The sequence below is a fragment of the Pipistrellus hanaki genome, assembly GCF_964339955.1.
Source record: "Pipistrellus hanaki genome assembly, chromosome: 3".
NCBI classification, from domain to species: domain Eukaryota; kingdom Metazoa; phylum Chordata; class Mammalia; order Chiroptera; family Vespertilionidae; genus Pipistrellus; species Pipistrellus hanaki.
Window position 1 is genome coordinate 172,164,152 of NC_140505.1, and position 14,096 is coordinate 172,178,247.

General features: G+C 39.7%; 1 protein-coding gene across 1 annotated transcript in view; it reads right to left on the reverse strand.

Annotated features, from left to right (window-relative positions):
- Nucleotides 1-14,096, reverse strand: part of LOC311619864 (uncharacterized protein C3orf20-like) — a 44,146-nt gene that overhangs the window by 16,821 nt on the left and 13,229 nt on the right. The window contains exons 5-8 of the mRNA XM_084878487.1: nt 11,690-11,849; nt 9,179-9,404; nt 6,325-6,619; nt 1,685-1,801 (exon numbers count right to left, since the gene is read on the reverse strand). Of these exons, the coding sequence (XP_084734613.1) occupies nt 1,685-1,801; nt 6,325-6,619; nt 9,179-9,404; nt 11,690-11,849 (798 nt within the window). The remainder of the gene's footprint in view (nt 1-1,684; nt 1,802-6,324; nt 6,620-9,178; nt 9,405-11,689; nt 11,850-14,096) is intronic.

The following is a 14,096-nucleotide window of genomic DNA, read 5'->3' on the forward strand; positions in this document are numbered from 1 at the left end:
CTCTCTCTCTCTCTCTCTCTTCCCCCTTTCCTTTCACTCTAAAATAAATAAATAAATAAATAAATAAATAAATAAATAAATAAAAATCAATTAAAACATTAAAAAAAATTTTTAAGAGAAAATGCTGGGTTTCACCCTTAGAAATTCTGATTTAATTGTTCTAGTGTGAGGCCCAGAAATCTTTGTGTTTTTTTTCTTGTTTTTTTTCATGCACCTAAGGCATCAGTCAGGGTTGGGAATTGTGGTCTAATCCAGTCCTTTCCTCTTCCAGTTGAGGTAACCCAAACACATACAGCTGGTTAGACTGGTGTAGAACTAAAAACCAAGTCTCCAGGTACTTGTGCTCCAAACCTTCCCTTTTACTAATAATATTCCCTTCTCCCTGAAATTTCTTTCTCCTTCTTCTTCTTTCCTCTATCAAAATCCCTCCCATCTTTAGAGCCCAGCTTACATATTACAAGAAGTCTCAGGTTGCAGTCTCCCCATTGGACTGTAGCTTTTTTATTTTTGTATCCTTGGTACCCAATACTGTGCTGGGCACCGAGCAGACATTCAATAAACAGTTATTGAATAGAAAAATTGGTGGAAGGAAATTAACATTTATTAAATGCTCATGAGATGCCAAGAATTGAAATAAGTGCTTTATGCACACTATCTCACTAAATTTTTATAATTTTATAAATCGGTTATCATTTCCCCTTTTGTAAGGGAGCAGTCAGGCCCAGAGAGGCTTAGTAATTTGGCCATGGTCACACAGCAAAGAAAGTAGTAGAACCAAGGTTTGAACTAAAGTCTGTTTTCAAAGTTCATGCTTTCTCTATCAGATTAGGCTATCTCATTTATGGTAGTTACTCTATTCAGTCTTTTTTACCTTTTTATTAAATTTTATTGGTTAATAAAACCAAACGGATTTCAAGTGTTGAACTCTATAACACAACATCTGTATATTGTATTGTGTGTTCCCCACCCCAAGTCAAGTCTCCATCTATCACCAATTACCCTCGGTATACCCTCCTCCACCTTCCAAACCCATGTGCCCCCTACCAATCACCACACTATTTTTTTTTTTTAATATATTTTATTGATTTTGTACAGAGAGGAAGGGAGAGAGATACAGAGCTAGAAACATCGATGAGAGAGAGTCATCGATCAGCTGCCTCTTGCACACCCCCCACTGGGGTTATGCCCGCAGCCAAGGTACATGCCCTTGACTGGAATCGAACCCGGGACCCTTCAGTCCCCAAGCCGACGCTCTATCCATTGAGCCAAACCGGTCTCGGCACCACACTATTATTGTCTATGTATTTAGTCTTAAATTATGGATCTTCTACATCTTATCTCCTTAATTAGATTATAAGCTTCTTAAACACAAGAATTAAAAATTAGCACTTACAATCCCATATTAATTCACAAGGTGAATTCTTTGGCCACCTCCGTGTTAATAGAGTATCTAATTTTTAACTTCATTAGAGTGATTGGCCATACAGATAATCTAACAGTTGTAAGAAGACCTGCATTTATAAGAAGACCTCTAGACAAGGGGGTACCACAGAAGGTTGTGATTTGAGATGGCCTATTTCCGTATTCTCTCTAGCCTTCTGTGCACTCTGTGAATAATCTCTAAGCCATGCAAGCATCACACACAACAGTCGGTTAAAAGGGTCATATATCTCAAAGCACCTACCAAAAACATTCCTGGAATGACGTTGTGCCTTTGAACCAGAAGTGGATAATTGCTGCCTGTAAATTTAGATGCAGAGATTATGTTGTATTTGAGAAATCGAAAGGAATCCAAACGACTCTTTAAAAAAAAAAAAAAAAAGTGGTAAAGACATTATATTCCAGGTAACCAACCTTTTGTTCTATTCAGCAGTATTTGTATCTCTGAACCAATAATTCCACTCCATTCCCACCGCTCCATTAGAAATGCCTTCATAAGCTCCTCATAGCCTTTGTATTGCCAATGCCAGTGGACATTTTCATGTTTCTTGTATTGACCTTTTTATGGCATTTGAAGTTATCGAACAGTCTCCACTTCTCAAACTCTCTCCTGGGAGTCTGTGGCCCCACTCGTGTTTTCTTCCCATTCCTCTCAATCTCCCTTCCTAGTCTTTGTCAGGCACAGCTTTTTCTCTCTTTGATCTCTAAATATCTACTGTACAAAAATCTCCAAGCTTGCCTCCTGCCATTCATTCTCTGCACACTCTTTGGGTAATTCATAATTTTAACTACTACTTGTGTCTACTAAATGCATGCAAAACCTCTTCCTCAACTCCTTCTCCCACATGAGGAAGTGTGACACCTTCTTCCCAATCCAGTCACCTCATTGTATTCCACTCTTGCTCCCTAAGCCATTTTCTACTTCACACTACTATGTGGCATGGTGGGGTGCTTAGGAGTGTGAGTCCTAGAGTACAGCTCCATGGTCTAAACCCCAGCCCATCCTCCTAACCGAGGAATCCTGGACAAGTGATTCACTGTCCTGTGTCTCAGTAATGGACCTGTGCTCAATGGATTCATATGCAGAAAAGCCAGCCACTTAGGATTCTTTTTCTTTTCTTTTTTTAAGACATAGTTCTTTTAAAAAAAATGTTTTATTGATTTTTTACAGAGAGGAAGGGAGAAGGATAGAGAGTTAAAAACATTGATGAGAGAGAAACAGCAATCAGCTGCCTCCTGCACACTCCCTAGTGGGGATGTGCCTGCTACCAAGGTACATGCCCTTGACCAGAATCAAACCTGGGACCCTTCTGTCTGCAGGCCAACGCTCTATCTACTGAGCCAAACTGGTTAGGATTTAGGATTCTTTTGAGAATTAAATGATATTCCAGGTAAACAATTGTTGCAACATAATAAATACTCAATAAATACTTGCTCTATTGATCTTATTCTGACTTGGCATTTCTGTTCAGTTCAGCAAACATTTTTGAGTGTCTATTAGATGCCAAGTGTTAGGGAGCACTGACTGTACCGAGGATGGTAGAGCCCTTGGGATTTAATGTGTATTGTCGCTACAGTGAGAAGTTGAACTCCTGATTTAGGTCTTGGTCTCTTATTCACGCAGCTTGTCTCTCTTCAGGGGAGACCTAACTCAGTTCACAAACTCACTGTCCCAGAAGCACCTCCCACAAGAAGGAAGAATTAGCAGTGACCCCATAACTTACCCTTAGGCTGAAGAATCATTCACTCATTGATTGATTCATTTATTCATTTGACAAATAAGTTTTAAGTGTTAACCATGTGCTAGGTCCATGATAGGCACTGGGGCTATACTTGTGAATAAGACATTATCCTGCTATCAAGATCCTCCCAGCCTATTGGCAGAGAAATCCAGCTTCAAAGCAGGCTGGGAAGGTGAAGCTGCTACTCCCAGATCTTGTGCTCCCAGAACCTACCATACACCCTCTGTGGCTCAGGCCACCCTTTCAGGAGCTTTATCTACACCCCTGAATCTTCCACCAGAGTGTCCAGTGATTCCTACTGCTATTCAACTTCCAAGTACAGCTCAACAATTTCAGTACCATGAAGGAGGCCAGGGTCCCTGATTAGGTGGAATGAAAGAGAATGAATGCCAGGCAACCTTCTGTAGGAGACTGAAGTTCTTGGGTGAGTTTTCTGTGTTTTATAACTGTCCACATTCACTAGTGAACCTAGTACAGGATTGTTCCTTTCCTACTTATGATCTAAAAAAAGAACCTACTTTTTGGAAGCATAGGTTTACTAGCCAATTATACCCAGACTCCCTTCACCATTCAAAGATACAAAATGTCATGTCACCTCCCTGCAAGACTGCTCTCAACTCTGCTAGAAAAAATAATGTTTCCTTAGTTAAAATTTACATTTTAAGTTGTGTTGTTTATTTGTACTCTGCCTTTTACGGAAAACACCTGAAGTGGTTTGAAGGAAGAATCGTGTAAAAGAAAATTATGAATTATAAAAATCATGATGAGAAAATTTCAATATAAACAGAAGCTCTAGATACAAAAGAAAAAATGGATTTCAGATAAGTAGTAAGTAATTTTTTTACCCTATAGTTAAATTCAGCCTAAAACATTGTTCTGTACTTTTAAAAAATATATATTTCCATTGATTTCAGAGAGGAAGGGAGAGGGAGAAAGAGAAACATCAATGATGAGAGAGAAGGCACAATAGTCTGGTCGACTGACTCTTGCATGCCCCCTCTTGGGGATTGAGTCCGCAACCCGGGCATGTGTCCTTGACCAGAATCAAACCCAGGACCCTTCAGTCCACAGACAGATGCTCTATGCGCTGAGCCAAACCAAGTACGTTCTATACTCCAAGGCAGTGGTCAGCAAACTCATTAGTCAAATATCAACAGTACAACGATTGAAATTTCTTTAGAGAGCCAAATTTTTTAAACTTAAACTTCCTCTAACACCACTTCTTCAAAATAGACTCACCCAGGCCATGGTATTTTGTGGAAGAGCCACATTCAAGGTGCCAAAGAGCCACATGTGGCTCGCGAGCCGTAGTTTGCTGACCACAGCCTTAAGGCAAAGTAAAGAGAGGAACCCAGTAGGGTACCAAAATCTTATGGACAGAAAAGAGGGCACACTCCAGATCCTCATGGGGAGTAAAGCTTTCGAGCTTCTAATTCAGAGAGACAATTGCCACACTAAACTTCACACAGGTTATACCAGGCCTGTAGCAAATAATGTAACACCCCTTAAAATAAGCTCAGGGTATTTTCAGGGCAACATCCTAAAAAGGCAACTTAATGGAAGCAGTTTGGCAAAGGGTGACAGGGCCCAAGCTCTCAGATTTCACATGTTTCAACCTAATGGAGAACAAGACCTGAGGGTCCCTAAGCATCTTTTAAAGTCTCCCCTGGGGCTATCACTGGGGTTGGAGTAGGGACCTGAACATGCAGGGAAGAGCCCTGGTGGGAGTGGGCCCTCAATGTCAGGTCAGGAACTTGGACCTGACCTGAAGAAAAGGCCTTAGAGGATTTTAAGCAGAATGATGCAGTCATATTCGGATATTAAAAATAATACCCTGCAACATGTAGGAAATGTCAGAGCGACTAAGACCAGAAGCAGGAAAATTAGGCAACTTATTGGAGAAAATCAGGTGGGAGATGGTAAAGGCCTAAAATAAGCAGAAGCAATGGGATTGAGAAACAGGGATGACTAGGAAAAAATGTCTCAGGGACAGAATCGATAGGACATAAAGGCTTATTAAATGTGTTGAGGGTAACGGCTACTATGTGGAAGAGATTTTATGAGTGCATACTCAGACCTACTGGCAGAGGCTACTTGGAGTGCAATCAGAATAAGAGTTTAGGGTCCCATCTAGGCTAAGTTAACAAGAATGGTAGATTAGTAATATCTGCCCAGGATGCAGAATTGGAAGAGAGTGGCATGACTAATACTTACCATTTCCATTCTCTGGCAGAGGAAGCATTAAAAAATGTACTGTGTGTTTTGAAATGTGCACACTGTGTGATTCCATGTACTAGTATAGGAAGGCCAAGAACAGACAAAACTAGCTTATGGTGATACAAGTCAGAATACTGGTTACCTGTGTGTGGGTAGGTGCGTGGTTTATTTATTTATTTATTTATTTATTTATTTATTTATTTATTTATTTTTATATATATTTTATTGATTTCTTACAGAGAGGGGGAGAGAGGGGTAGAGAGCTAGAAACGTCGATGAGAGAGAAACATCGACCAGCTGCCTCTTGCACACCCCCTACCGGGGATGTGCCCGCAACCAATGTACATGCCCTTGACCGGAATCGAACCTGGGACCTTTCAGTCCGCAGACCGACGCTCTACCACTGAGCCAAACCGGTTTCGGCATATTTATTTTAAAAAATATATTTCTATTGATTTCAGAGAGGAAGGAAGAGGAGGAGAGAGAGAGAAACATCAATGATGAGAGAGAATCATTGATTGGCTGCCTCCTACATACCCCCTACTGGGAATTGAGCCCACAATCCAGGCATTTGCCCCTGACAAGAATTGAACCTTTCAGTCTGAAGGCCGACACTCTATCCGGTGAGCCAAACCTGCTAGGGCGCTGTGGGTGATTTATTGGCTGAGAAAGCACAAGAAGCTCTTTGGGGCCTGAAAATAGTCTACTAGTATATCCTGCTCTGGATGGTAATTATACAGACATACATATGTAAAAATTCACTAAGCTATATACTCTTAGGACTTGTGACCTTTCTTATGTCAAACCTCAGAAGGGAGGGGCAACATTCCTTCCATGAGCCTTAGTGTGGCTGAGGAACTATATTAAGATATAACATACAAGTCAACATTATTTCACAATTTGTTTTTATACACATGACACTCACCTGAATGCAAGGCATGCTTCTAGTTTTATTCTGTTCCCTGTACACTTTGTTCACTTCCTTCAGAGTTTTGTCCTCTTCCTTAGCTGAGAACACATAGACTATAATAATCTGGTCCATGGAGGACAGTTGCTCGTTTATAAGGTGATCATACTCCAGGTCTGTCACTTCAGGAATGCTGTAAGTGCTACATCGGCAGATGAACCCTTCCTTCCCACAGAGCATATTCCTTAGGACCACAGGACAAGCCAGATGGGAAGCAAACTGCCCAACCTTGCTCTCAATGGGAAAGGGAAGCCTAGAAAAGTAATGACAGAAATTGTGTTTGAAGAACTAAAAGGAAAGAAAGAACATACTCTTTAAAAGTACCAAAGAACCTAAGTGATTAATTTATTTTTGTCATTATTGTTATTTTTAAGAATTTGATTAAATCCCCCCACACCTTTTTTTCACAATTAAAATACAAAGAGGAAAATAGCATTTCACATTGTATATACCCTAAAGTGGTTACTTTAGTAAAGCATTGAGATTTAATTCTAGACTGAATTTTATTTGCCAAAAAATTAAAATACTTGTCAAGCTCAGCCAGGGTGGCTCAGTGGTTAAGTGGTGACGTATGAACCAGGAGGTCAGAGTTCTATTCCTGGTCAGAGCACATGCCCGGACTGCAGGCTCAATCCCCGATTGTGCAGGGAACAGCCAATCAATGATTCTCTCTCATTATTAATGTTTCTATTTCTCCCTTTCCCTTCCTCTCTGAACTCAATAAAGATATATTTTTAAAAAATAAAATATTTGTGAATATACTAAAATAATTCAATGCTATTCTTATATATGTTATATATAAACTAGGGGCTCAGTGCACAAAGATTCATGCATGGGGTTGGGGCCCCTCAGCCAATCTGCACCCTCTCCAATCTGGGAGTTTCTGTCTGTCTGCAATCATATGAGCGAATTGTCTGAGACCCCAACCCAGTTTGGTTTGGTGCTCACAAAATAATAGAGGCCTTTTTTTCCCCTTTGCTCCATTAGTGGAAATTTCCTAGAAGTTGCAGGATATCTTCCCTTTAATTTTTCCTTGACACTGTGACTTTATTTACATCTCTCACCTTTGCTTTCCCTCCATCCCCCACCTGCAACAGTAACTTGCCCCAGGCTCACTTTGCTCTAGTGTGTAGGACAGTGGTCGGCAATCTCATTAGTCAACAGAGCCAAATATCAACAGTACAATTATTGAAATTTCTTTAGAGAGCCAAATTTTTTCAACTTAAACTTCTTCTAACACCACTTCTTCAAAATAGACTCGCCCAGGCCGTGGTATTTTGTGAAAGAGCCACACTCAAGGGACCAAAGAGCCGCATGTGGCTCACAAGCCGAGGTTTGCTGACCACTGGTCTAGGAGATCTCTCAACAAGTCTGCCACCACAACTACGATTCCCAGAATTCCTGGTGCTCCCATGCTCTTGGTTTCTACTTGCAGTCTAGGGGCTGCACAAACCAAAAAGACTGCAAACTCCAGCCACCCCCAGGCCAGGCTGATAGGACCGGACATTCCAGTGGTGTCCTTGGGACTCCAGCTGCTTGGCACCAACGCACATGCATGCTGGCCACAGGCTCGAAGCGGGCGGGGCCCTGGGGACTACTGTCACAGAGGGCAGGTAAGCGCCCTACCCTGTCGGGTTAATTTGCATGCTCACTCCTAATTGGCTGTGGGTGTTGTGGAGGTATGGTCAATTTACATATTTGTCTATTATTAGTATAGATATGTTATAATCCATAATCTATCAGGGTTAGAGGTTTTAGCTGCAAGCAACAGAAACAAATACTGGCTAATTTAAACAAACAAACAAACAAACAAACAAGAACAAAGGAATTTATTTAAAAACTCAGAAAACCTTTGGAAAGGTAGGAGAATAGGGTTTTCAGGCACCGCTGCCAAGTAAAAAAAAAAAAAAAAAAAAAAAGCCCAATGGGGAGGAAACAGCCATGGCTGCTAGGAAGACTCTATATCTTGCATTGCTGGCCCTGCTGACCCAGGACACCAGTGCAGTAATGCTGGAAGCCACTTGGGACTGCTGCCCCTCCCTGCTTAGAGGGTCAGGGCAGTCCCTGCCATTGACTTAAGTTTGGGCAGGCTTGTTGGAGTGGTGGAGTCTAGACTATGTGTCCAGGCCCTCTCTTCTGACATATTGGGAAAGCAAGGATCTGACGTTTTTGGCATTCTGCCTCGGCAGGTAAGGAGGTCTCCAAACACAGAAAGTAGGTTCAGGTGCTGAATGATCAAAACAAATAAGTTTTCCACAGTGATTTATACATTCACTTATCAATGAACATTGAGATAATTTTCAATTTCCTACTATCACAAACTCATCGAAATTTTTGTACATTTCCCTTTTTGTGCATAAGACTTTTACTTTAATGCAAACTTATCAACCTGCTCCTTTATATTTGTGTATCTTTTGTGTATGTTTGGTTCAATTATTTTCAACTTCAAGGTGAAAAGTATTTTCTCCTTATGTTTTCTTTCTTTTTATTATTATTGTTATTATTATTATTATTATTTGACTTTTCATATTTATCTCTTTAATCTACGTGGACTATTTATGATAGGAAGTAGGAATCTTAGGTAGATTGCCACTTGTCTTACTACCATTGATTAAGCCATTCTTTCTTCTTTGGTTTGTAATGTTATCTCCGTTGTATATTAAGCTTCCATATGTGTATGGGTCTGGATGGGGCTCTCTATTCTGTTCCATTGGTCTAACTGGCATGGTGCCAACACCACGATATCTTAGCTACTAAAGCTTTTTCAAACATAAGCTGACTGTGAATTATTAAGACAAAGGAGGCTGCTTACCTGACGGACTGCTTGCTGGCTGGGGTCTTCTGGATGCAAGAGAGAGGTGAAGGCTGAAGGACACCCTTCAGTTTTAGGTAAGTGTTTCTATATAGAAGATACTCCTTATTTTCATCTTTTCCCTTTGCACTTGGTTTCAGAAGAAATTCTGCTCGGGAGACTGCTTGTTTCCTGACCACTTTTGGTGGAAACTTGGGCACTTTGTACATGTGTAGGCAATCTAATCCTGAAATGTAAACAGAATAAACTTCATTGAAAACCCATAGTAAACCAAGACCTCTGTGGGCTGGGGTAATGCGCTGCAATAATGTGGACACCCCTTCGCCCATTTACAGCAGTGCCTTTCTGTGTGTTCCTTTTAGTGCACTTTGTGGTCTGCGCAGAGGATACAGAGCATCCTATCTAATGAAAGGGTAATATGCAAATTAACCATCACTCCTTCACAAACATGGCATCGCCCATAGCCATAAGATGGCGATGCCCAGTCCTCTCAGCTCCACCAGAACCCCCCAATCCCAGGGAGGAGGCCACTGAGAGTGAGCAGTGTGAGTGGCCTGGCAGAATGCTTGTTTCATCACTGCAGCGATGAGGCAAGCCTTCCACCCTGGCCAACATGGAGAGCCTCTGGGCAGCGGGCGAGGAGCAGCCAAGCCCTGCAGAGAACTACTGGTGCATGAATTTGTGTGCAGGTCTACTAGTCTATGTAATAAACAAGGAAATGTCTAGACTATCAACAAATCTAATCCACAAGAGTTTGGTTATCTGTGCTTATCTTGTGCCAGGTAATGTGCCAAGCACCTTAAACCCATTATCCCATTGAATGAGGGGCCAGTAGACTTATTTTCATGATATCAGAGGTAAATCCAAGTTCACCCAGCTAGAAAGAAGCAGAACCAGGATTTGAACATATCTATTTAATTTGGAAGATGGTGCTTGTACACCATGCTGTAGACCAGGGCTTTCCAACCTCTTTTCATAAAGCAGAAATGTGTAAACTGTAAAGCCCAATACATAAAGATTCTTATCATTAAAATGCAAATTTTGATTCTACTTACAAGCAGCCCAGCTTCTCCCCTGAGGACAGAGGATTTCCGTTTTCAGTTCCTCTGTAAAACACTTGTGGTGTATACTTTGGGAAGCTTAGCTATTTACTACAGTAAGTAGCAAACTACCTCCTAAAATGGAGACACTTGCCTTTTGAATTTAATATACAATTAATGCTAATTATTTGCAGATTCGGTATTTTTGAATTTGCCTACTCACTAAAATATATTTGTAACCCCAGGTCAATACTTGTGGCCCTTTCATGGTCATTTTGCAAATATGTAAAGTGGTGAAAATTTTAACTTGTGTTATGCAAGTTCCCAGTTGAGGTTGAAAAAGGCAACACTCTGCCTTCTAGTTTCTACTGTCATACTACAAACTCATGTTCTTTACTCATGATGTCATGGTCTTTTCAGGGCCATGTTTATACATTTTTTTGTGCTTTTTGTTGGTAATTTTGCTATTTAAAATAGCCCGCAAGCTTAGTGCTCCAAAGTGTAAGAAAGTTTGATGTGCCTTATGGAGAAAATCTGTATTAAATAAGCATGGTTCGGGCATGAGTTATAGTGCTATTGGCCATGCGCTCAATGTTACTGTATCAAAAACATAGGTTAAATAAGGTATCTTTAGACAGAAACACACATAAAGTAAAGTTTTGTATTGATTGGTTAATGAAAATATTGTGACCAGAGGCTAGAAGGGACCTCACCATATGTCTTCCCTTGAAGCAATGGTTTGATATTCACTTAATTCAGTGTTTGTAGAGATGCTGTAGAATCTAACCACCAAGAATAATGCAGATTAACTGTGATATATCTCTAGTCAAGGAACTGAGCCCTAATAGACTCTAATCAAACAGCAGCTTTGCATTCACATCACATTACAACCGCACATTGCAGGGAGCGTACCCACGCCTCTTCTCATCACAGCACATGAATGAAAGACATCAGCAAGGACTGAGGTTTTGGTGGTGACTGAGCGGTGGTACTTAAGGGGTAAGAGTATTTTATGATCCAAAAAATGAAAGCACCTCCTCTTAATAAAAAACCCAGCAGTGGCCAGATAGATCAACTCTCCAAAGAGAATAAGGATATAAAATTAAGATTGGCTCCTTTAATTTCTTTCTCCCTCTCTCTCTCTCTCTCTCTCTCTCTCTCTCTCTCTCTCTCTCTCTCTCTCTCTGTCTCTCTCTCTTTTTCTTTTTCACAGATTTTCACACTTACATAATAAACATACATAGAAATTTTGTTAGGCGGGCCAATTTCCCTCTGACAGAACTCCTTTAATTTCTTGCTATGGCCAATCACCTGGATCCATGGTAGGAACCTGTATGTATTACACTTTACAGTTTACAAACTCACCACCTCTGTAACTGCGGAAGGAAAAGGCATTTAAATGTTGATCCTCTGAAAATCTGAATAATGGAAATGAGTTATGTGCAGCAATACAGTGGATCCCATAACTGACCCAATGAAAATCTGTAGTAATCCAGCCAGTTAAATAGGATGTCCTTGGCTTTTCTCTCTAGTCTTCTTAATTTAATAACTGTTGCAATGTCAAACATAGGGCTTATGTCCATTATTGTATCAAATGTAGCAGGATCCGCTGAACCTGATAAATTTGAAGGCTTTAAAACATACATATGAGAGAGAGAGTTTACTATATGATTAGGAAACATAAATTCATTAATTTATTCATTTACTCATTCATTCAGTAGGTTGTCCAACAAATGTTTATTGGGTGTCATTTATGGACCAGACAATGTACCAGAAACCAGGACTAAAGATATAGTACATAAAAGTCATGTTCTCTGCCTGGCTACCATGGCTTAGTGGTTGAGTGTTAACCTATGAACCAGGAGGTCACGGTTCAATTCCTAGTCAAAGCACATATCTAGGTTGTGGGCTCATTTTCCAGTGGGGACATACAGAAGGCAGCCAATCAATTCTCTCTCATCACTGATGTTTCTATTTATCTCTCCCTCCCCTTCTTCTGAAATCAATAAAAAAAAAATTTTAAAGTCACGTATCTTTGTGAATGTACTTAATGTCACCAAATTATGCATTTAAAAATGCTTACAATTGTAATTTTTATGTTATTCATATTTTACAGCCACAAAAAACTGGAGAAAGAAAAGCTATATTCCCTATGCTCAAGGCGCTCAGAGTCAATGCAAGAACTAGATATATAAACATTATGATATAACACAAGGGCTATGTTATTTATAAGCACAGTGTTATGAGAGCATAAATAGATTACTTAATGTTTGTAATACTGAGTTTTTATTTATCAGAAGAAAGTTTCAAAGTAGTACATAATGAGGATACTGTATTAGACTTTAAAATGGATAGTTATAGTGAGCAGTATGTGTGATCTTTTCACAATAAATTGGGTATATAAAGTAGTTAGCTTTTTATGAGCTTATATAACTATGAAAATTGTTGATAATTCAGTTTTATATATTCATTAAGACTTATAGATAGAGAATAAACTAACAGCTGTAAGAAGGGAGGGAAGTTTGAGACTGGGTGAAAATGGTGAGGGATTAAGAAAAAACAAATAGACACAGACAACAGCATGGTGATTACCAGAGGAGGAGGGAGGGTTGAAATAGAAGAGGTTACAGAGGGATATATGTGATAGAAGAAGACTTGACTTGGGGTGAACACACAATACAATATACAGATGATGTATGATAGAATTGTACACTTAAAACCTATATAATTTTATTAACCAATGTCACCCCAATAAATTCAATAAAAAAGATGACTGGTGGGACCCAAGTAAAAGATAGAGACTTGGCTGACAGCAGCTGCCCTCTCACTACAACAAGACTTGTTTGAGTTGTCTTATACCCATGGTGTGAGAAAGTGAGTTTTTGATATCTAAATCCAGCCTACTATCAGGAATGCTCAGGGCCTACTCAAGAAGGCAAATAATCCTTTCCACTATTATTTACATGGTAAAATAAGATTGTTTTAGAGTAATAAATTTGACAGTAAAATAGTAGACAAGTTTTCAGGCTAATTTAAATTGGCTAATTGAAATAAGCAAATATTCTAGAAAAATTAATTGCACTGGACAAACAGCTATGCCTAAAGTGTTAACTAAAATTTTTATTGGTGCCGAGACCAATTTTTATTGGCTCAATGGATAGAGCATCGGCTTGGGGACTGAAGGGTCCCGGGTTCGATTCCGGTCAAGGGCATGTACCTTGGTTGTGGGCATATCCCCAGTAGGGGGTGTGCAAGAGGCAGCTGATTGATGACTCTCTCTCATTGATGTTTCTAACTCTCTATCTCTCTCCCTTCCTCTCTGTACAAAATCAATAAAATATATTTAAAAAATAAAAATAAAAAATAAATAAATAAAATAAAATTTTTATTGGTAGTTCATCTCACGATAAAATCTCACAACAGGAAATGAGCTCATAGCCAATTGGCTTGGAGATCAACGCTTCCCAGTAATACCAACAACAAGCAAGGCTTAACAACAAGACTGCACACACAGGCCACAAAGGGCTACACCAAGATTGTCCACCTTAGGTAACTGAGAAGCTGACTCACTGAACCATATAGGACACCTTAGCACACAAAGCCACCCTACCAACTCAGGGAAGCTGTGAAAATGCTGAGACAAGGAAATAGAACACAAATAAAAGAAATGGAGGAAAAGAAGAGACTGAATATAGAGTTCAAAACCACGCTTATAAGGTTTTTCAAGAATTTCCTAGAAAAGGTCGATAAGACCTATGAGGAGATGAAAAGGGATCAACAAGAACTAATAAGGGATCAACAAGAACTAATAAGGGATCAATAAGAAATAAAGAATACATTGTCTGAAATAAAAAATATTATACAGAATCCTAAAAACA